The sequence below is a fragment of the Callorhinchus milii genome, unplaced genomic scaffold (genome assembly GCF_018977255.1).
Source record: "Callorhinchus milii isolate IMCB2004 unplaced genomic scaffold, IMCB_Cmil_1.0 Scaffold2, whole genome shotgun sequence".
In the NCBI taxonomy this organism is placed as follows: domain Eukaryota; kingdom Metazoa; phylum Chordata; class Chondrichthyes; order Chimaeriformes; family Callorhinchidae; genus Callorhinchus; species Callorhinchus milii.
Genome location: NW_024704743.1, coordinates 115,039,525 through 115,061,797, shown reverse-complemented (window position 1 = coordinate 115,061,797; position 22,273 = coordinate 115,039,525). Strand labels below are relative to the sequence as shown.

The window sequence follows — 22,273 nt, the reverse complement described above, 5'->3', positions numbered from 1 at the left end:
GACTTGAATCTACAACCATAATGACAATAGAATAATCTAACCTAAGCACAATGCATATTAAAATGTAGCATATTTTAATTAAGAGTATATTTCATTTCTAGCACTCATCCTACATCCTTCATATTTTCCCAATCAGTTTGTACTTCTGTTATTAATCATCTAAAGTAGACAGTGATTTTGGCATAGCATTTGGAGCGCCACTGGATGCAAAACCATAAATATTTGTGGAAAACTGGTTATTTAAAATTTTGATTTCAAAAATGCAAACTCTAAATTACCAAAAAGCTGAAAACATTAATTGGATTATCTTCTACAATAGACATTACAACTTATTTTAAAAAAAAGGAGTTTTATATTTGGTCCAATCTATAAAACATAATTTTCAGCAACATTAAACTGGCTATTAAGTGAAGGCTGATCCATTTTGGTTCATATTCATAACAAGAGTATTACAGTATGTATGACATTAATTTGACACATGCAAATATAATGAAAGATTAACAACCAGGGTACAAAGGTCATGTGCTCCACAGCTTGGCTACATTGGTCCCAGTTCATCCAAAGCAGCTCATCCCCGCCAGTTCATTTCAAGACCATGACCCAGACCACGATTATGAGACCATAGAGACAATGAAATGGTCTATTTAAGTCCCAGCAGAATTAACTCTGACCACCAGCTATCTCACCCATACTTTTGGAGAGAACAGGGGCATGGTCAGGTCCACTGTTCAGCTCTGATCATGACGCCCTTGTGGCAAGGGGCAATTTATCATCTAAATTAGGACACACAGCTGCTGACATGATTTATGATGACACCGAGACTAAGAAATGTCTCAAGTTCTTTTGTAGCTCAATTTATCATGTATGGAAGAGTAAAGTAAACTCCTACAAATCAATTGTTATTAATTCTGACCGCTTATCCAGAGACAATTTTAAGTTTTAATATGAAAGTTCATATTTTAAATAGTGTCCAAATGGCTAAAACCCAGGTATATTTTCGCTTCACAATACAGACAAGGTCATACGTTTTTAAATAAACTGACTGGGAATATAGTTTGTGCATAAACTACTACCTCCCAAAAATATAGTATAACACAACATTGGTTGCTAAAAGTAAACATTTACATTGCAGAATAAAAATTATAACCATACATAAAACATTAATGCTCTAACATTAAAAGTCAGAGATGATCCTCGGAATTGCAATGACTTGGGCATTTTATAGGGTAAAGCAGTAACCCAGGAAGGTCCCACAAGTGTGAACAACCAATTTATGTGGAAAACTGTTGGCCGGGACACCGGGAGAAACACTTCACCCCTTGAATAGTGTCACCTGAACAAGAAAACTGGGTGTTATCTTATTTGAAGGTCACTATATAAATACACGTGGCATTTCGAGTGCCCCATAAGTTATCAGATCTGGGATGAGACCACCAAAATGGAATAAAAACCTCAGCGAAACGAAGCATCGAATGTCTTATTATAAAACGTCTAAAAAAAAAGAGAACCGCTCTTGTGTTTCTCTCTTTTTTTTAAAAAAAAGGGGCAATAATAATCCTGAAGTTTCAAGATGTAAAACCTGGAGCTAAAATAAAACTCTCAGGATTTACATTAGTCAGAGCTACAGACACGGGCGCCACCGCCCCACCACGTGGCGCAGTGCGGTGCGGTGCCCCCCCCGTCACACGCACACGGCGCCGGCCCGGTATTACTCGCCTCTCCGCGTGTGCGGCCGGTTATTACTCGCCTTTACTCTTCCAATGTGTTTGCACACCAGCAGTATCTTCTCACCCAGGCGGTGGCGCGGGGGGAGGGGGACGTTATTCCTCTTCTCTACATACACACAGACGGGGGCCGGTTATTACACCTCTCCACGTGTGGGGCCGGTTATTACTCGCCTCCACAACCACGCGGGCCCGGTTATTACTCGCCTCCACAACCACGCGGGCCCGGGTATTACTCTCCTCTACACACACGCGGGCCCGGGTATTAATCTCGCTACACCCACGCGGGCCCGGTTATTACTCTCCTCTACACACACGCGCGGGGCCGGTTATTACTCTCCCCTACACACACGCGCGGGGCCGGTTATTACTCTCCTCTACACACACGCGCGGGGCCGGTTATTACTCTCCCCTACACACACGCGCGGGGCCGGTTATTACTCTCCCCTACACACACGCGCGGGGCCGGTTATTACTCTCCCCTACACACACGCGCGGGGCCGGTTATTACTCTCCCCTACACACGCGCGGGGCCGGTTATTACTCGCCTCTGTACACACGCACAGACTCGCGGAGCCCCCGGTGCTCGACTCGCAGTCGCCTTTCGCGCCAACACGTGACTCGGCGGCGCCTGCCGCTGCACTCAGCCCGGTATCAGTCCGCTGGTCGCGTCACGTGCCATGACGTGTTACAGTCTCGGGGCGGGGACGCCGGCACGTGACCGGGGGACCGCACTACTGCAACTGAAATGTGGCCGCACTCTGCTCCGCCCTTCGTGAAGTAGTGCAACCTGTGTCTCCACCAGGACCAGAGGACAGAGAGGACAATAAAAAAAACACTTTGAAAAGAGGGAAAGGAGGGGACAAGGCAGAGGGATTGGGGAAGAGCGTTCCAAAGCTTTGGGGGTGGGGGGGGTGAAGGGCGTCGTGGCTGAAAGCGCGGCCGCCGTCGGTGGAGCGGAGGGGCCGAGGGACGAGCCGGAGGCCAGAGCCAACCGAGCGGAGGCAGCGGGTGGTGGGAACGCTGGTCGGAAAGGCCGGGAGGAGCCCAAGGGCCGAAGGGATGGGATTTGCAGGGGAGTGAGGAGTTTGAAATCGACTGTGTGACCGATTCGTGGATAATTACTCCTCGCATCCGATACGGTGCCTTGTGGCGTGAGGCGGACGTCGCAAATCGATTTGTAATAATCCTTTGCGTTCGATATGGCAGCTTATCGCGTCTTCCGAGCTGCCTCGAAGCGCTTCACCGGATATACTGCGAATTGAATTGACTGTATATTTTGTGGGTGAAACAGGGTTTTGCGGCGCCCGCCGTAAAGTATAGTGGCCGTGTGCTTTTGGAGGCAATTCCAAGTTTCTGAAACGTCAAGAGAATACTATGCACAAGGCTTTATATACTGTATATATGAAAAAGCCGACGCTTTTTACAGGGAGAGTGAAAAACCGCCATAATGTGATTTGAAAGTGATGTTGTGATGCATACCTCTAAAACTGGCATTGAAAGCACTGTCTGGCAAGCTTTCTGTTACTTGTCCAACTCGGACCACCCGGTTTGTTGAGGCTTTGGCATGCGGGGTTCTCTGGAGCCAAATTGAATAATCCCTTCCCTCAGTCACAGTTCTGCTTCTCCAAATCCTGCTGCCAGCCCAGACTGGCTGGTCTGTCATCGACATTGCCCTGAGGTATTATGGACATGTACTCCGATGGCCTCAGAGGATTGACTTGATTCTGAGCCCCAAAGAGACGCTGTTTACCTACCCTCCATCAGAGTATAGTCACCATTTGGTTATTGGATATCCTCCAAGGATACTTTTCCAAAGAACCTTTGCTATCTGCTGTGATCTACTTTGATGTAACATAGTATCAAGCTGTGTATGCACAAATACTTTCCAACAAAAGGATCACTTTGCATCTTTTTTAAAATGTATTTTATTCTCACATACAAATCCACAGCCGAAAACATGGGAAAATAATCTGCTCCAGTGCCTCAGATGAATCCTCTTGTAAGCCACTGGAAGCAGCCAGAGGTGACTTGACCCTCGGATTGTTCCGAATTCCCCATTAGAACATGCCAGTCCAAAACACCTTCAATAGACCTTGCTATGGCCTGCCTTGGCCACATAGGGATAGGATATTAGACTCTTCCAATGTGTTTGCACACATACCAGCAATTTCCAACAGAAGTAGGATTAGTGTGATGGAAACAGGTTAAAATATTTGATATATCAATAATAATCGTTACATTTGATAATGCGCCTTCTCACGTTGGAATGGTGTGCCAAAGGGTTATTCAATAATTCAATGTTCCAGGATATTCAATAAATTGCTCATAACTTACTCCAAGGGAATAGGGCTCAGTGATGAGTGATCTGGAGTGGTGAGTTAGACATATGTATAAATACATAAATAAATGAGGTCAGGATATTGACTGATAATTCAGCATCTTGGGATATCTTTCCGACATGAAAGGCGCTATATGAATGTAATCTGAATGAATGATGACTTAAGTGATAGTGACAAGTTAAACCAGGGTTAAGTTATCAGGAGTTTACTGCAAAGTGGAATGACTCCTGTGTGTTTTGTGGACGAATGAGGCAGCCGATTTTGTGCACAGTAAAGTCCTACAAACAGCCATGAAGTGAATATGCAATTTTATTTAGGGGATTGTTGATTAGGACATTGGGAGCAACTCCCTTCTCTTTTTGAATAGTATCATTGGATCTTTAACGTCCACATGAACAAACAGATGGGAACTCAGTTCAATGTCTCTTCTGAAGAACAAAATGTACTATAATGTATAATGAGGGGGCGAAACCTTGGACAAGTTTCCTTACTCCACACAGCTAATAATAATCCCTCAAGAAAAAAAGCAATAAAATTGGTCACTTCAATCCACGACTGTTTGTGGGACACTGCCGTGTGCAATTGGCTGCCGCATTTCGCCCACAAATATACAGTCAATTCACTTTACAGTATATTCAGTGAAGCGCTTTGAGATGTCTAGAAGACGTGAAAAGCGCTTTATTAAATGCAAGGATTATTATTATAATGACAGGCAGAGGCAAATTACTGATAAACAGCAGTAACTGTTGATAATCTTTGGTTATTTAGATAAGGCTGAATAAAGTCATGAGACGTGAGGTAATTCAAGCACACCATAGAACTCAGAAAAAAATTGGAACTAAACAATCTCCCAAAACAATGAATCTTCCTTTTTACCTTGCGGCATCTAGCAATCATAGAATCACAGAATCATACAGCACAGAAGGAGGCCATTCGGCTTACTGCATCTATGCCGGTTCTTTGAAAAGAGCTATCCAAATGCACTGCCAGAGCCGTGGCCTAGTCCTGTGAGGCCCATCCGAGGATCTCACTAAACCATCCAATCGGTAGTAGCAACGGATGGTGTGCACAAATTATTTTATATATGTTATTGTATCCTATGTTAACCCTCGAAGAGAAAACATAAAACCTGTATTGTTGTCAATAACTGAATATGTCAGATATATGTCAAAATATGCAGCAGATTTCCAAAAGATAATCTCTGAATTCATACTTCACATACCCAATACAGTGGGTCTATTATTTTCTATCAGTTAAGCATGTACAGACAAATCCACTTAAATGAATTGCCGTGAGCAAATTCCAATAGCATTTTTTTGATATAAACACATAATTTTTATTTGCTTTTTATTCATTTATTGTTTTTACTTTATTGCTCTTTTGTTTCTCTCAGACAATAACCGTTCCTTAATAAAGGGTGTGGGCAGCTAGACCCGCTGAATCTCTGCCACCTCTACACTGTTACTGTTTGAACTGTACTGTTTAACTCCAGGAAAATGCCCTCATATTGCACACCATAACCAACACCTGTCCCTGATTGTTTGGATGACTTGAAGTGGTGAAAAAGAGTCCTGTCCTGCTTGAATGGACTGGACCATTAATATCCTGTCTTGCTTTTTTATTGGAACGCTGTAATATGGCAAGCAGACAACCTGCTACCAGAATCCTCCAATGCTCTTCATATGCTTTGTTTTTTAATATGAATGTGAGTGAATGGCCCAAGATCCATAATGTAGTACACCAGCAAGGTTGAAATATTTGCAGGAGGCCTGTTGCCTCCTGGTTAGTGGGCTTGCCTCGCAAGCGAGAGGACCTGGGTTCAATTCCCGGATGGGGTAAAACCTTAGGCAAGTTTCCTTATTCCACATGGCTCTGTTTAGCTAGCAGGAAGTAGGAACCCTATTGTTAGTCAATTGGTAGATTGCTTTCCGGGAATAATAATCCCTCCCAAAAAAAATTTGATCACTCAATCCATGCCTGTTTGTGGGACACTGGCGTGTGTAATTGGCTGCCGAATTTCGCCCAAAAAATACACACTCAATTCACTTTACAGTATATTCTGTGAAGCGCTTTGAAACATCTCAATGACGTGATAAAGTGCTATATCAAATGCAAGGATTATTATTAATATAACAGGGAAATAAGAGATTTCTAAGGTCATAAGTTTGGACTTTAAATCATGTAAACTCTTGTCAATTGAAGCACTTTCACCTCTTGAATCAGAGGTTGTGATTTTGGAATGAATGTTCAAGCCCCAAGTTAGGACTTTGCGCTCATAGTTTATTTAGGTTTACATTACTGGGGAATACTGCAGTGGTGGAGTTGCCATATTTTGGGTGAGATGTTAAATCAAAGTCCCATCTGCCTGTACAGGGGGACATTAAAGATCCCATTGCACTATTCAAAAAGAGAAGGGAGTTTCTCCCATGTCCTGACCAACAATCCTCCAAATACAAAATTATTTGTTGGACATGCCACGTGCCTCAGGCCTTTATTTTTCAACTATAAACACGCAATCACTACACCTTATAGAAAAACTCTGTGAAGCGCTGTGAGAAGTTTCAATGTGATAAGGCACAATAGCAATTGCTAGTAGTTATTATTATTAGTAAGATCAAGGAAAGTAACAAATTCTACACTCTTGAGGTCCTGGGAAAGAATAAGCAAGAGTAAGAAACAGTGCAATGAGTTTTGATTTCACTAAAGGCGTGAATGCAGAATGGAGGGAAAACATCTGGTGAGATAACATATTTGAAGTGTTGGAGGACTAAAAAGACAAATTCAGAGCTTTACTAGCCAGAGTAGTATTGACAAAACGGATAACATGAACATGAATAAAAATATGAATTAGAGAACCTGGAGGTCAGAGGTGAGGGAAGGATCATCTATACTCCACAGTCTTGCTCCCCCCTAACTCGGCAACTTCCTATCCCTAACATCCTGCTCGCTCTCTCCACTCAGTGGGCTCCGGCCTGCTTCAGGTCCCCCGCCTCGCTCGCCCCAGTATTGGCGGGTGGACTTCTACCACTCTGCCCGCACCCTCTGGAACTACATCCCACACTCCCTCCGCCTCGCCCCCTCCCTTGCCACATTCAAGACCCATCTTACGACCCTCCTCTTCGACCGTGCTTTTGATCTCCCTGCTTCACCCTCCATGACGTCTACCCCCAGCTTGGGTCTGTAACTCTGTCTGTCCAGTGCCTTGGGACGTCCTCGCGACGTGAAAGGCATTTTACAAATGTAAATGTTGTTACTGTATTCTATCATAAGTCTTTTCTTGCATCCTGTTCAGAGCAACTTGGGTTTATACAGCATAACGCTTTTCACGTGGGATAATGTTCGAAAGCTCCTTACAGAGACAGTGTGGGTCAACAATTATGCTGCAAAGGAGGAAGTTTGTGGATACAATATTGTCTGAAAGCCCAGTCAAAATAGACAGTTCTTTGATGAGGTTTAAAGATAGTGAGAGAATTCCCAAAGGCAAAGTCTCAAAGCTTGCCTACCAATGGTGGGCTTGGAGGGGAACATTCAAAAGTCAATTATTTGGGACGTTTATAAATAAGGAAAGTAATGCATACACCAGATGTTACTATTTTAAAAAAAAGATAAATCAAGTGGTGTGACATTCATATGTGCAACAGCCTCTCACATTGTTACGACAATTAAACACTTAACAACATGAGCAGTCAATAGAGTAAGGTCTTGGAAGCATCACATACGGTGCTGTGGGATTGTAGGAACTTGTACCACGATTCCCCCCCCCACTCGAGGATTTCTCGATCAATCTCGCTCCTTGCAATGTTGGTCTCCCCACACAGAGAACAGAGGCGAGTGGGCTTTCCCATGGGAGAGAGAGAAGGAGAGAGGGGTCATTAAGGTTAGATGGATGCTCTCGTACGCCTCCGACAAGCAACCATTTGAGAGAGGTGTCTCAGGCTTGGTATGGCATCCACTCACCTTCTCAGATGATGGGGTGCAGAAAACGAGTTGGTCGGGGAGTAAAGGAAGGGGGAAACAATAAATAAAGACGTTGAAATGAGGTGAAAAGAATATAAAAACGTATGCATTAAGATCGATTCGAAATAAATCAACAGTTACACACCCAGCTGAAATTTGGCAAAGAGTGCATATATTTTGAATCTGTGGCTATCGCACTAAACAGCTTCCCCCCCAAAAAAAAAATGCATGACAATTTTCAATAAAATAGTTTGGATTCAAACGATTCTACCTCAATGCTGAATCTCTCCAATCTCAACTGGGTTTAAATTGAATTAAATCGAATTAAAAAGGGGTAGGGCGTCCCAAAGGAGGCAAACATCTCTCCCCAGAGGGGAGTACAAATCAGCCTCCACCAGGATGCTCTTGCACTCCTCATCGTGGCTGCACAAGAAAGGTTTGGGTGTGATAAAGGAATGCAAAGTTACACAATGTCCTATCTGAATGCCTCCATGATTATATAAATTGGAAAGATTAGATTTGTTGCCCCCCCCACCGGTGATGGACTGCCGTGTACAGTGGTTGTGTTTGTCTGTCTGTTCCCCCATTTATTCAAAAGGATAATACATTCAATGCATTTAAATCCCCGAGGATTAATTGCAACAAGACTGACACACAGTACTGTACCACCACAAGGTTAGAAGGTCCTCGTGTGCTACAGCAATACTGGAAATGCTTAACTCCTTACAGAGCATTGGTGGCCAACAACACAATAAATGTGTAAAACAATCTCAATAATTTCTCGATGGCACACATCAAGACATATTCAATCAAGAATCATTGATTTTAAGTGGTTGCCACCACTGTTATATAGAGTGTTTGGCCAATACTTTGAGTCGATGGGGTTTCAGTGCTCTGAGACGCTATCCTGCAATGGCTCAGTTGTGATTTAAAGCAATTTGCAGTTTGTTTTTACATTGCGTCTTGTAACAACTAAAAAGTTGGCAAACGATGTTTGTTTGGACACAGCCACGAACTAACAATTGTAAACTATGTTACCGAGGAACCCTGCTTTCACAATTTGTGTTAAGTTTAAAATGTTCAAAGATAAGAGCGTGATTTCCGACTCTCGTGTTTGGATCTGTAAAATACAACAATGAATGCAATTCAGCTGCATGTTATTTTTGGTTGTGTACAATTGCAATAACCATTAGTTGCACCTATATTGCTATTTTGCGTTCTCAACATAATATTTAATGGATCCTTAAATTATCGAAAGAACGAAATCCCCAGAATCATACAAACAAATCGTCGCTATAATTTAATACAGTGTTCAATATAATAACAACAACCCTTGCATTTGATATATAGCACCTTTTCAACACACCGAATTCACATGATTTACTGTAAAGTGACTGTATCTTGCAGGCGATTGAGTTATGAGAATGTCGCTTCACTCAGATGAAACAGTAACGAATAGATTTGTATATTAAAATAATGCTTGGGATAAAGTAATTTGATGTGTTGGTACACGTGGATTGCTCACACGCCCATGAAGTAAATTTGTGAGTACATTACAAGACCATTTGAATGATAAAGGCCATTTGGCCTATTTGATCTAATTTTCCAAAGCGGTCAAATGGGTTTAAACTGTGCTCTTTAAATCAAAGCCAAATTATTCCAAACGCGGCGTTTAAACTGAACACAACATCTTTAAAACATTAACGTGCAAATACTTTCAACTCATTGTTTGAGCGAATAAACTAAAACGCTCTTTGTTTTTGGCGTCGCTCTTATCTCAATTTGGAAGATGCTGAGAGAGAAACATTTTCGAATAATTCATCCCCACACACAACATAGGGACGGGTTGCTTTATTTAAGCAAATATGAGGATTCAAATACAAATCAGAGTCTTTGCATATGGTAAAATCAACATGAATTTAAACAGATCTTTATCTAACAGACACTATGCTTCTTCGCCAGGTCGTAAGATTGGCCAAACTTCAACAATTTTAACAATTTTAACAAACGTCAATATATTGGACAACAACGATTTCATTCCTTTTTTTTGGGGGGGGGGGGGGGGGGGTGGGGGGTGGGGAGGGAGAGAGGCAAGAAATTCTTGCCTGGTAATAAATAGTATTGGTACTGCAACGTTTGTGCCAAGGCTTCAAATAAACAAATTTCGAGAGCACTTTCCCCTCGCCCCCACATATACATACATATAAAAAAAAAGGGATTTAATGCTCTTAAACAAAAAAAAATCAGGTAGACACTACATCACCCGGCCATGCAGAGAAACTCCAACTGTTTCCTTGTCGGATCCGTTCATTCGTGCATTTAGTGCAAACTTGACTAATCGAAAGTGCATAGCCCATCAGCCAAGCCTAGACTTCATTACTCCGGGGCACATGAAATCCTTTCAGAGCCTTCAGACACTCAGACCGAGTACTAAACGTCAGCTTCAACACTTCACACATTTACAAAGACCAAGACTGTACATCAGGTCAGGTATTTCAGGTCTGCTTCACAAATACATGCAGAGAGAGAGAGAGAGAGAGGGGAGAGAGAGAGAACATGGCAATGATCCACAGAGCTATCGTTTGGCATTTACAAACACAGTTCACACTTTAATCCTGGACTTTTATCTCAACGAGTATTTCGACGTTATAGCTTGAATAACACTTTGATATTAAACGATCGCTTTAGATTCATTTCGCGTGCATTTTCAAGCGACTGCATTGCAATCTGACACCTGGTCCTTTGACCGATCTCTCCAATGAGTCTGAGAACTTGTCGTTCCAACGACACTAATGGGAAGTGTGAAGGAAAAGAAGAGGAAACGTTCTCGTCGTTGGTTGTCACGGTTCAAGCATCAGGAGGTGAGCTTTGGCAGGTCTTGTCTGTCTGTGTCTGTGTCTGTGTCTGTGGTGTGTGTGTGTGTGTCTGACAGCTCAGGGAGCATTAGCTTTGGAGGTCTCTCCTGGGTTCTGACTGTCTGTTGGCCCCGAATTCAGAAACGGTCCATTTGCACCAACATACAGACGAGATCGCATTGGCCACTTCTACAAGTCACAAAACAACAACAACAACAACAAGGCATTAGAGCTTTAGGTTTGATCCGACGTAAAGGAAAGAGACAGGTTATCATTATAAGCCCCGTCATTTAGATCATATTAAAAACGAGTGATACATTAGGGTTTCACTTTGCGATGGAGGTGAGTTTTGAGTTGTACCTGTATTTACCTTTTGCTCTGCAGCAAAGCAGAGTTAACACAGTGTGGCCATGAAAGGTTGGCAAATGAAGGAATTCGACCCATATATGCTGTATGAATTGTTAACATCGACCTTGGCTGGGTATGAGATATTGCATTTCTCCAATTAATTGTTGAAACGCTCCTCAAGATTAGGTTTCACATGTTATTTTATCACCAGAGCTCTCTCCACCTCGAGTTAAAAACATAAAATTGCCCTCCGTTCTACAGCCGAAACCAACCTAATTCACTCTCAGTTATTAGAATTATTCAGAAGAATCATTCAGTTCAAATCAATGCTCTTCCCACACGCGTTTGCTGATCTGTGTCCCACACCTTTCACTGTTGTGCAAACATTTGCAGATTTGGATGCGGCGGATTCACAAAGCTATGTGTGTTGCTGCCAATATGCCAACATTATTATACTTGACAACTTCAAGTAACCAGGTCACCGTTGAGTTTTTTTTATATATATATATATATAAAAACTAAGTCAGCGTAGTTCTTATGAGTCATGTTTACAATTTATTGTCTACATTTCCCTTGACAGCTAAAGCATTGGCAGTACACTGCAGGGAGCTGGCAATGAGCCTTCAAGATCTGTCCAAACGTCGTGTTTACTGCAAAACATTATACTGTAGTGACCAGTCTTTCAATCCATGATTTTAGGTTGTATCTTGACCATGCAAAATATTTCCCTTCGTATGAAATGATTGAATGTTGTAGTTCTATAGTGGAACTAACAATTGTAAACTCATTCAACTCTAGACAGAGGGCACCGATACCTTAACAAGATGTATGTCGCTCAAGACAGGTTAAAAAGAGTCAAGAGGATAAATTGTTAAACCTGTATTGAACGCTTATTTCCCATAATTAATTAAGAATTGGTGCAAGTAATAAAACAAAGCTTATTTCCCACAATTCATAAAGAATTGGTGTAATTAATTGAAAAAAAGGTCAAGCACTCCCTATAACATTAGTATAACTTGTGCTCATTTTTCAGCAATAATTTAAATTTAAAAATGGATTATAAATGAACTGTTTTCTGGTTTTTTTTTTACATAATGGTGTTAAATATGTAGAATTGTCGATTCTCAATTGCTTAACTTTCACAGATGTTTCTGGTCGAGCGATTGACTTCACCATTATCAAGAACCGAGGATCGACAACCAGATTGCTTTAAAGATTTGCACATCGCTCCTTCTCTTACTTCATATACAGTGTAAATGCAATATTTTTGTTCCCTGTTTTGCAGTTTTGCAGTTTGGCAAAAGCTGTTTTATCAGTCTTTTTTTTGGGGGAGGGGTGGGTTTGCATTCTATCCTGAAATCTATCTCAATTTCCCTTTTTTTTCCCTTTTATACCGCTTTCCCCCAAATATATGGACATTTTAGATACAAATGGTCGGCACTCTTACTAACATTTCATAGAGGAAAGTTATTTATTTCAATCCGTTCTCCGAAAATGTTTACTGCCCTGTAAAAATAACGGAGCACCTATTTTCAGAGTTCGTTTCTGCTTCAATTAAAAAAAAAACCCGAGTAATGCGCGCAATGAATGTGTAAAGTTGTCCAACAAAAGGAAACTGGATTCGCGTTGGAACCATAAATACATTCGTATTTGGATCACTTCCACGTTATTCAGCGACTGCTGTACAGAATCAAATTAGAAAAGGTTTCTCGGTTTCCCTAAGGAGAACCCAACGTGTAACAGCAACAAAAATAATAATTAATAATAATATTAATAATAATATTAACAATAATATTAATAATAACAATAAAATAGTAAAACAGGTACTTGATATTGTGAAGTGAATCGCTCCATCAAAAACATCTGGGAAAGTTAAGCTATTTTTTTGGGGGGGAACTAACAGCCCAATTTGGTGGGATCCAGGAAAGCAACAGCAAAAGGGTAATAACGATGGAGGCAGTGAATGTCCCCTCTTCTCTCCTACACAGTGAGTTAGATTTCAGTGCAGTTGGTTCCAGTCCATGTCGTGTGGAGATGTCTTTGAGTACATCAGTGACTGTGTTCACATCAACAACAACAGTCAGTGTGGATTCCAACTTTTGTTTCCTTAAATCTTAATCGACTGTGAAGTGAATCACTTAGTCGAAAAGGTCTGGGAAATGTAAATTATTATTATTATTATTATTATTATTTTTTGGGTGGGGGGGGGGATTTAAGTGATGATCAAACAAAAAAATGCCTTCATCCACTGCAGTTTTCTTTTGAAACAAAAAATCGATACACCTCTGCGATTTGAATTTACGAAATTTTTTTTTGGCCTTTTTTGTTGGAAGCCCCAAAAATATGTTTTTTTTGGGGGGGAAAAAAAAATCATCACCACCAGAAAGAAGTAACAGGTCTAAGAATCGCGAAGTGGGGCCGCTTCGACGACGACAACAACAACAACAACGACAACAACAACGACGACGACGACGACCACGACGACAACTTGCGCTGACACAGAGCGCCCTCCACGCGGGGAGGGCAGCGCCTCGGAGCGCTTAAACGAGCGGTAAGAGTGGAAAGGGAAAGAGAGAGAGAGAGAGAGAGAGAGAGAAGAAAATTAAAAAAATAAAAACATGCAATTATCGGGGACTATTAATAATGGTTGACCTGAGATAAACACAGACAGACAGAGAGAGAAAGAGAGAGAGAGAGTATTTAGTGGGTGTACCTCAGTGACTCAGTGGCTGCCGCGTTCGCCCACAAATATACAGTCAATTCACTTTACAGTGTGTTCTGTGAAGCGCTTTGGGACGTCCTCCCGACGTGAAAAGCGCTATATCAAATGCAAGGATTATTATTATTATTATTATTATTATTATTATTATTATTATTATTATTATTATTATTATTATTATTATATGAGCGGCGGTGGAGCACTCGGACTCACTTTGACCGGGTGCAGATATCCGTCCACTTTGAGCGAGTGCAGCAGCCCCGGGGGTCTCCTTCCCTCCTCTCCCCCCTCCTCCAGGCTCTCCTCCAGGGTCCGGGTCAGGTGCGCGATGTAGGTGGTGGCGAGGATCAGGACGTCCAGTTTGGAGAGTTTGGTGTCGGGCGGCACGGAGGGCAGCGTCCTTTGCAGCTCCAGGAAGGCGTTGCGCAGCGTCTGCACTCTGCTCCTCTCCCGGGCGGCGTTGGCCGCGGCGGGTCTGCCTCTGGGGCGCACCGACTTGGGGCGACCGGGCGGCTCCGAGCGCTGGCGGACCGGGCAGAGCCCCCCGTCCTGGTCCCGGTCCTGGTCCTGGTCCGAGTTGGGGCTGGGACTACCGGGGCTGTCCACCTCCACGGTTTCGGAACCGACAGCGGGATCCATGGAGGAGAGCCGGACTTACTCCGAGCCAACAGGCATGGGGTGGGGTGGGGGTGGGGTGGGGGTGGGGTGGTGGGTGGGGGGGGGGGGGGGGGTTCAGCCTGGAAACAACACCAGCACAGGTCCGGGAGTTCGAGTCGGATTATTATTTTTATTTTTATTTTTTTTTCAAAAAAAATTATCCGAAAATTCTAATAAAATCGTCATATAAAAAAATAATACGAGAGGAGGGCTCTGGGGGCGAAGGCATTCGTTCGTTCACCCCAACGGGGCTATTGCGTTAAAGCCGCTCTGCTGTCATCCCCAAATTCCGGGCCGAGATGCCAATGCCAAACGCGTCCCCTTTTTTCTTCAGCAGAGAAAGTTGCACCGTGTACACTGTTGGTAAACTTTCCAAATAACGTGTAGAATGGATTGGTTAGTAATGCAACACTATGTAACCCCCCCACCACCCCCCCACCCCCCAACACACACACACACCCACACCCCCCTCCTGGCTCTGCAGGACATATAATACACACAGATGGATACACACACACACACACACACACACACACACATCGTGTTTTCAACGACCTGTGAAGAATTTGAAGAGGAAACGCCTCTTAACCAATAACATTTCCAATTGCTTGAGCTGCTTGCTTTCGGAATCACACAGTAGTATAGTAACCGACTGCTATCTCTCATTAGGTATGATTTATACATATAAACTTATATGCACAAACACACCACACACACACACACACACAGGAGACGCGTCAGGTTTTACAGTACTGTACCTTATTGCACTAACCAAACGCACCATAAGGTTATAAGGTTGCACAGGGCTGCTAGTTCAGGTGCTGTTACAGTCTCTCTCTCTCTCTCTCTCTCTCCTGAATAAGCGTGTTTCTCCTGAATTTTGCTGTTCAGAATTCAGGAACGAACCTTTTTCTCTCTCTCTCTGCCCCCCTCCTCTCAGCAGGAGCTTTTATGAAGCAAAGACTGTGTGTGTGTGCTGGTCAGCTGCAAAAGCTGCTGCATACAAAACATACCCCCCCCCCCCCCCACCCCCCCCACACACACACACCCACACACACACCTGAAAGGAGTGCCTAAGCCTCTGGAGCCACTCACTGACAACACAAAGCACTGACAGCCTCCTCACTGAAGACCAATTAATCATCGTGTAGCCGAGCACTCACTAACAAGTAATGGGATACCCACACCAAACTGCCCCTCAAAGACATCGCATCCTATTTCACCACCAACGCAAACGAGACCTAAACAACACGGAAGAAAAGTTAGAACATATATATTGTGTCAAAAAAAAATATGATTATCCTATTTCATGAACCAGGCAGACTAGATTTAAGCAACGCAGAAGAAGAAAAGTTAGGCAATACATAAACAGTATGTATATTATATATATATATTTTAAAATGAGACTTTTCTACCTACCCCCCACCCCCTGTCAAATTCAAATGCATTAAAAATATCTAAGCTATTGTATGGTGTGTCATTGGCTAAGTTAACTGCTGAGTCCCTGCTATCCGAATACGTGGAAACAATTTAAATATTCGAAAAGAAAGACCAAACACATGTCCTTTTTAAAAAAAACATCAACGTTGTCGACAATTCCCCATCACACAGGACGGATGGCCAAAAAGCACTGTATCTTTGCCTGTGCGGATCTCTCGCATTTCTCTGATTGCAGTGGAGAGGAAACGCTTCTTAAAACCGTAAATTAATCATTCTGACTCTTCTGGAAGGTTAATTAATGCCCCTTTTTTTTCTAAAGGCATAATAATTCATCAGATGTACGTTCATTTAATAACCAACAGCATTGGTTCCAAAAAAAAAAGGTTATTTTTACAAGCACGATGTAATCACTCTTCTGCGGGGGTAACTCTTTGTGATAATTAATATCTACTTATATATTATTGCCACAAGACAAGAATTCTCCTTTGTGTTTTCTGGGAGCTCCACCCCACACCAAAGTCCTTCACGTCCTAATACCGACTCGTCAATCAAAACCAAACCTGATTTAAATTGCTGCTTTGTTTTGTAAGTGTCACTGAAGTTTTATAAGGAGTTATTTCCTGCCCGATCGGCAAGTCAGTTTATTAGTGTAAATATTCCATCACATTTGTCTTGGGCTACCGGTATTGTGTCCTTTATGCCCACTTTTCTGTACGAGCCCGACATAATAATAATAATAATAATAGCATTTGATATAGTGCCCTTAAGACGTCTCAAAGCGCTTCCCGTGATATACTGCAAAGAGGATTGACTATGTATTTTATGGGCAGCTAAATTGCTGTTTTAACTTCGATGACTTTTTATCAATTGTCAGTGAAAATGCGATCACCGATTAATAATAATAATAATCCTTGCGTTTGATATAGCGCTTTTCACGTCTTCCAGACGTCCCAAAGCGCTTCGCAGAATAGAGTGTAAAGTGAATTGACTGTATATTTGTGGGCGAATGGTTGCAGGAGAGTGGAGACGCTATTTATGCTGAAGGCTTCCAATGAAAAAAAACTGGATCGACTGCTCCCGAAATTCAAGAGTATTCCAATAAGTCAGAAAAGTGATCACTGTGGAGCACTTCTACAGTGATTACAAGACAAATAGGTGGAATGACAAAGTCTGGCATTTCAACACGAATAAACTGTTTGCAGACCGGCATATGACTGCAGGCACAAGATTCCCGATCATTTACATTTTACATTCATTTAAGATAGTTCCCCGCACAATTCCCTGATACACCACGCAATATACAGTCACTACACTTTTCCGGTGCAGTCTGTCAAGCGCTTTGAGAAGTCTAGAAGACGTGAAAAGCGCTATATCAAATGCAAGGATTATTTATTATTTATTATTTATTATTATTATTATAATAAATGTCTATAAAGCTTATAAAAGATCATCAGGGAGATTTGGATGAATTTCCTTTTAAGTTGCCTTACTCCACACACACACACACACAGACACACACACACACCCAGAGTCGCGACTTCCAAAACAAATAAATCCCTTCCAAAAACAATTATATTTTAAAAAAAACTAATTCGGGTCACTCAATCCACGACTGTTTGTGTGACACCGCTGTGCCCAATTGACTGCCACGTTTCGCCCACAAAAGTTAGTCAATTCACTTTACAGTATAATTTGTGAAGCGCTTTGAGACGTCTCGAAGACGCGATAAGGCGCTGTGTCAAATGCGAGGATTATTATTTTGACGATGATGATCATGGTTCTGTCAGTCAGCATTTTCAGTGCAGGAGTGGAGATGCTTTGGTCAATCGCGTTTTGCTTTTGTGCACTTTTTTTTCTTCGTCTTCTTTTGTTTAAAGCCGCAGCAAAATGATTGCATAATCTTTGATTTGGATTTTTAAAGGTGATGCATATAGTTCGCAGGTGAGTGTGTGTGTGTGGGGGTGTGTGTGGGTGTGTGTGGGTGTGTGTGTGACTTGTGTTACATATTTTACTTTATTCACTTTACAGTGTGTTCTGTGAAGCGCTTTGGGACGTCCTCCCGACGTGAAAAGCGCTATATCAAATGCGAGGATTATTATTATTAAAGTTCATCCAAATAAAACCCTTATTTCTGCAAACAGTGTCCAAAAGCACCTTTGAACCAGGTTGCACTCCATGGCACATTGAATGACTTACTAAATCATGAATCGGGGCATTAGTAGACGCCTATTATATATACCGCGCCAGTAAATAAAAGTAATGTGATTCTAATCCACTTAAATATCTAAAGTACAGTACTTTCAGCAGATTGAAAAAAACAGAGCACCGAATAACGTTTTAGTCGTTGCAACAATGAAGATCAAAGTTATTATTGGGACTGACTGCAAAGATACAAACAAATACTCCCACAGACGCTAAACCCGACCGCGTACCACAGGGTTTGATTAAACACAGAGGAATTGTGACAGCAAAATTAAAGTGGGTCATTATAAACAATAAATATAATGCAGTAGACGTTTACAGGGTAGAACATTGAATGTTCATTTCTCTAAACTCTGCGTAAATCTACTGTTGTTATCTGAAAGTGTATTGTAGAGGACCCAAATACAATTTAACGGTTGCAGAATAACTGAATTACCTAAAATTACAGCAAATCGTTGCACTCCTGTGGCCTCTGTTTCTCCCCCACAGCTTTCCTTCGTAGAAACCACACTGTGCTCAGCGACTCCCAGTCGTTTGGACTAAATGCACGATTTAAGTGCAATACTTAATAATAATCCTCGCACTTGGTACTTATTTACCCGAAGAGTGTTGCTTTGCAGGAGCACCCAGTTCCCAGATGTGGTCAGATTTCAATATTACATGCAACATAGAGCAACCCATGTGTAAATGTTCTCATGTAAACTCCAGCACGTCAAGAAGAAACATACGTTCGTATATTTAATCTGAAAAAAAAAATCGGGTTTCCTTTTGCTTTCTTTCCATCCAACGCTCGTGTGTGTAAAAAAAATATATTTTTTTCCATTTGGTGCAGCACTTCAATAATGTCCTACTGAAACTTCACTGATTTCAGCCACTGGGGGGGAAAAAAAAGGAACAACGATGCTGTTTTGAGTGGATCGTATAAACCCAATCTGTCTCTTGCGATTCTATAAACATAAAATGCATAATTCGTTTACTCTGGAATTGTTGTATGAGTAGAACTGGTGGTGGGTCTCCCAAACAATGTTTACGAAGGAAGGAACTGAGGTATCCCAAGGACATTAGTTTCCGATTGGGAAAGTTGCACTGCTCCCATTATTATTCTTTCATATTTTCACTTGGTACTCAATTCCCAAACCCATCTGTTCAGTTTGTTATCCCAGGCAGAGCTTTTATTTTCACCACATCTCCCCCCCTCTACTGCACTCATATAAGGAGAGAATAACGTCGTTATAATCTATATTCCACCTGGTAGCTCTGGCTATTTATATAAACTAATTCGCTCCCATTCATTTACATCATATTTTTAAAATATTCCAAATCCCCATTCTCTCCAACTAATGTTAATGCTTTGTTAAATGTACTATAAAGGTCATATTAAACCATTCTGACTGCTGGTCAATCGGTGCAAATATTGAACTCAAGTTTAGTAGTCTTTCACTATCAATCTATCGTAACTTTTAATGTTTTAAATGAATAATGCATACATGTTACAACATGTTTTTAAGTGGATTCCTCACATTGCTGATAATTGCCCCAAATTCTGGGAAATCATCAGCTACGATTTTTTTCCAGGCAAAACCTTTATTAATTAGTTCAAACGTGATCACAGCTGAGTTTTGGATGAAGAAAGCCATGCCGACCATTTGATCTTATTTTTCCAGAATGCCCACCATACTACCTTTCCTTAACAGTATCAACTTCTTTAAATTGGCCGGTTTCCTTGTAATTATATCACTTTTCAGCCATTTATTACCCTATGTGTACTTCTTGGTGTCTGTCCTGAAAGTGCACTTCACAAGCTTGAACCTCTAGCCTCTTGTACTCCAGGATTGAAACATCTCAAATACTGTCCTGTTTTTTCTCTCTATCTTGTTAAGTATCTTACCTACTTCCTTAAGGTCCCTTCTGAAACATCTCTTTTCAAGACTTATAACAAATAAAATTAATCACTCACTTGGTGGCTGTTTGTGGAACAACAACAATAAGAACAACTTGGATTTATATAGCGCCCTCCATGGCGGACGGCGTCTCAGAGCCAGAGGGAGGGGGAGGAAGGTGACCAAAGTCGCAGTCGAAAAGAAAGGTCTTCAGCCAAGACCTGAAAGTGGGAAGAGAGGGGACGAGGGAGTGAGGAAGGGAGTTCCAAAGCCTCGGGGCGTAGTGGCTGAAGGCACGGCTGTCGATGGTGGAGCGGACGACTCTGGGGACAAGGAGGAGGCCAGTCCTGGGACATTGCCTTGCCTAAATTTCGCTGTGGCATTCGCCCACAAAACAACAAATTGTATTTATATAATAATAATTATTCTTGCATATGATATAGCTCCTTATCACGTCATTGAGATATCTTGAAGCGCTTCCCAGAATATACTGTAAGACTACGGGTGAAACACAGCAACCAATTGTGCACAGCAGTGTCCCACAAGCAATCATGGATTGTTTGACCAAATTATTATTATTATTAATTTTTGACGGGATTATTACCACTAGAAAGTGGTAATAAGTGGTAATAATAATCTGCCATTGACTAACAACTGGTTCCTACATACTGCTAGGTAAACAGAGGTGTATGATGTGAGGAAACTTCTCTAAGGTTTTGCCCTGCCTGGGAATCGAATCAGGATCCTCTCACTTGTGATACAAGTGCTCTAACCAATATGCTACAGGACTCCACTATATTGCCGCTGAGTGGAGTGTTAGAGGGCAAGGAGGGTGGAGGCAGGAAGATGACTGAAGGCACATTCTAAGAGGAAGGTCTTGTGTTGGCCTTAGAGGTGGTGTTGGTGGGGTGGTGGGGGGGGGCGGGGGGGTGGTGGTGGCATGGAGAGGCAAAGGGGCAAAGGAGCTCTGGGATGGCGTTCCAGAAAGTGGGGGTAGAAAGGCTGAAGGACTGACCTCCGATGGTGGTGCAGGCAGGGCGGTTGACGGCCAATGTCCGTCAACCAGAGAAGAGACAGGTTGGTGAAATTTTAGAGGTAGGGAGAAGCAAGACCGAGGAAAACTTTAAAGATGAGGACAAGATCTTGAACTCGATCCTCTGGGGGGTGGGGAACCAGTGAAACCGGGCGAGAACGGGGTGATCGACTCACGGAACTTCATGCGGGCAAGGATACGAGCTGCAGAGTTCTGAATATTGCATTTTACAGTGTATCCTGTGAAACGCTTTGGGATGTTCACCCACCGTGAAAGGCGCTACACCAAATTATTAATATTATTGATAGCTCTACCTTGTCTTGTTGTTCTGCAAATCTTACCTGGGATCAGCCTTGTTCTCCTCTTTACTGAGGAGCTTTTATACTGCAAGCATCGTTGTCTTTCTGGTTTGGCAACAAGATTGTGTGCCGTACAGTATTTCAAATGTGATTTAATCAGAGCATTGGATAGCTTAAGCATGACTTCTGGGGAACTGAATTCAACTGATTTGGCCAGTTACCCCAGTATGATCTCGCGATCTTGTTTACTTTTTTCTCGTTAACCCAGACCTCATTTCTATTAGTCACATTACATCAAGCTTAGAAAAACATACTGTGAATTCAACTGTGAATGACAATCATTGCATTTAACATAGAGCCTGTGATCATTGTCGAGATGTCTCAAAATGCCTCACAGGATTTTACTGTAAAGTATAGCGATTGTGTAGTTTGTATGTGAATCCAACAGCTAATTTGTCCCCACAATGACCTACAAACAGCCATGAACTGAATGGCCAATCTTATGTGAAAGAAGCTCCTTTTTTTTTAGAGCATTGCTGTGGGATCTTTAATTTCCACCTGCACAGGTAGACAGCTTAACTTCTCTTTCAAAGCATGGCACCTCTGACAATGAAGCACCTCCGAACATTCACGGTACACTGTGGGTTCTTAGTCATAACATGGGGCTTGAACCCACAATCTTCTGACTCAGAGGCAAGAATGATACCATCTGAACCAGGCTGGCAACCATCTTGAAATTGTGATATTTTCTTTGAAATGTTGAGTTAATTGAGGAAGGGAAGGGAACATTTTCTGTTGCTAAAATTTGTTGCAGATT

The 22,273-nt window shown here is 42.1% G+C and overlaps 1 protein-coding gene across 1 annotated transcript; it reads right to left on the bottom strand.

Moving 5' to 3' along the window:
- Window positions 1-10,944: 10,944 nt before the first annotated feature.
- On the bottom strand, window positions 10,945-14,584 carry LOC103174778 (transcription factor 24). The gene is made up of 2 exons (XM_007887327.2): window positions 14,159-14,584; window positions 10,945-11,067 (listed from the first exon to the last, which is right to left on the bottom strand). The coding sequence occupies exons 1-2, from the start codon at window positions 14,582-14,584 to the stop codon at window positions 10,957-10,959; spliced, it is 537 nt and encodes a 178-aa protein (XP_007885518.1). The 3' UTR covers window positions 10,945-10,956.
- Window positions 14,585-22,273: the final 7,689 nt, after the last annotated feature.

Excerpts from the sequence above, each read along its gene's own strand:
- LOC103174778 (XM_007887327.2), bottom strand. The coding sequence starts at position 14,584 with ATGGATCCCGCTGTCGGTTCCGAAACCGTGGAGGTGGACAGCCCCGGT. Across the intron at positions 11,068-14,158 it reads GATATCTGCACCCGGTCAAA|AAGTGGCCAATGCGATCTCG; the intron begins GTGAGTCCGAGT and ends TGTGACTTGTAG.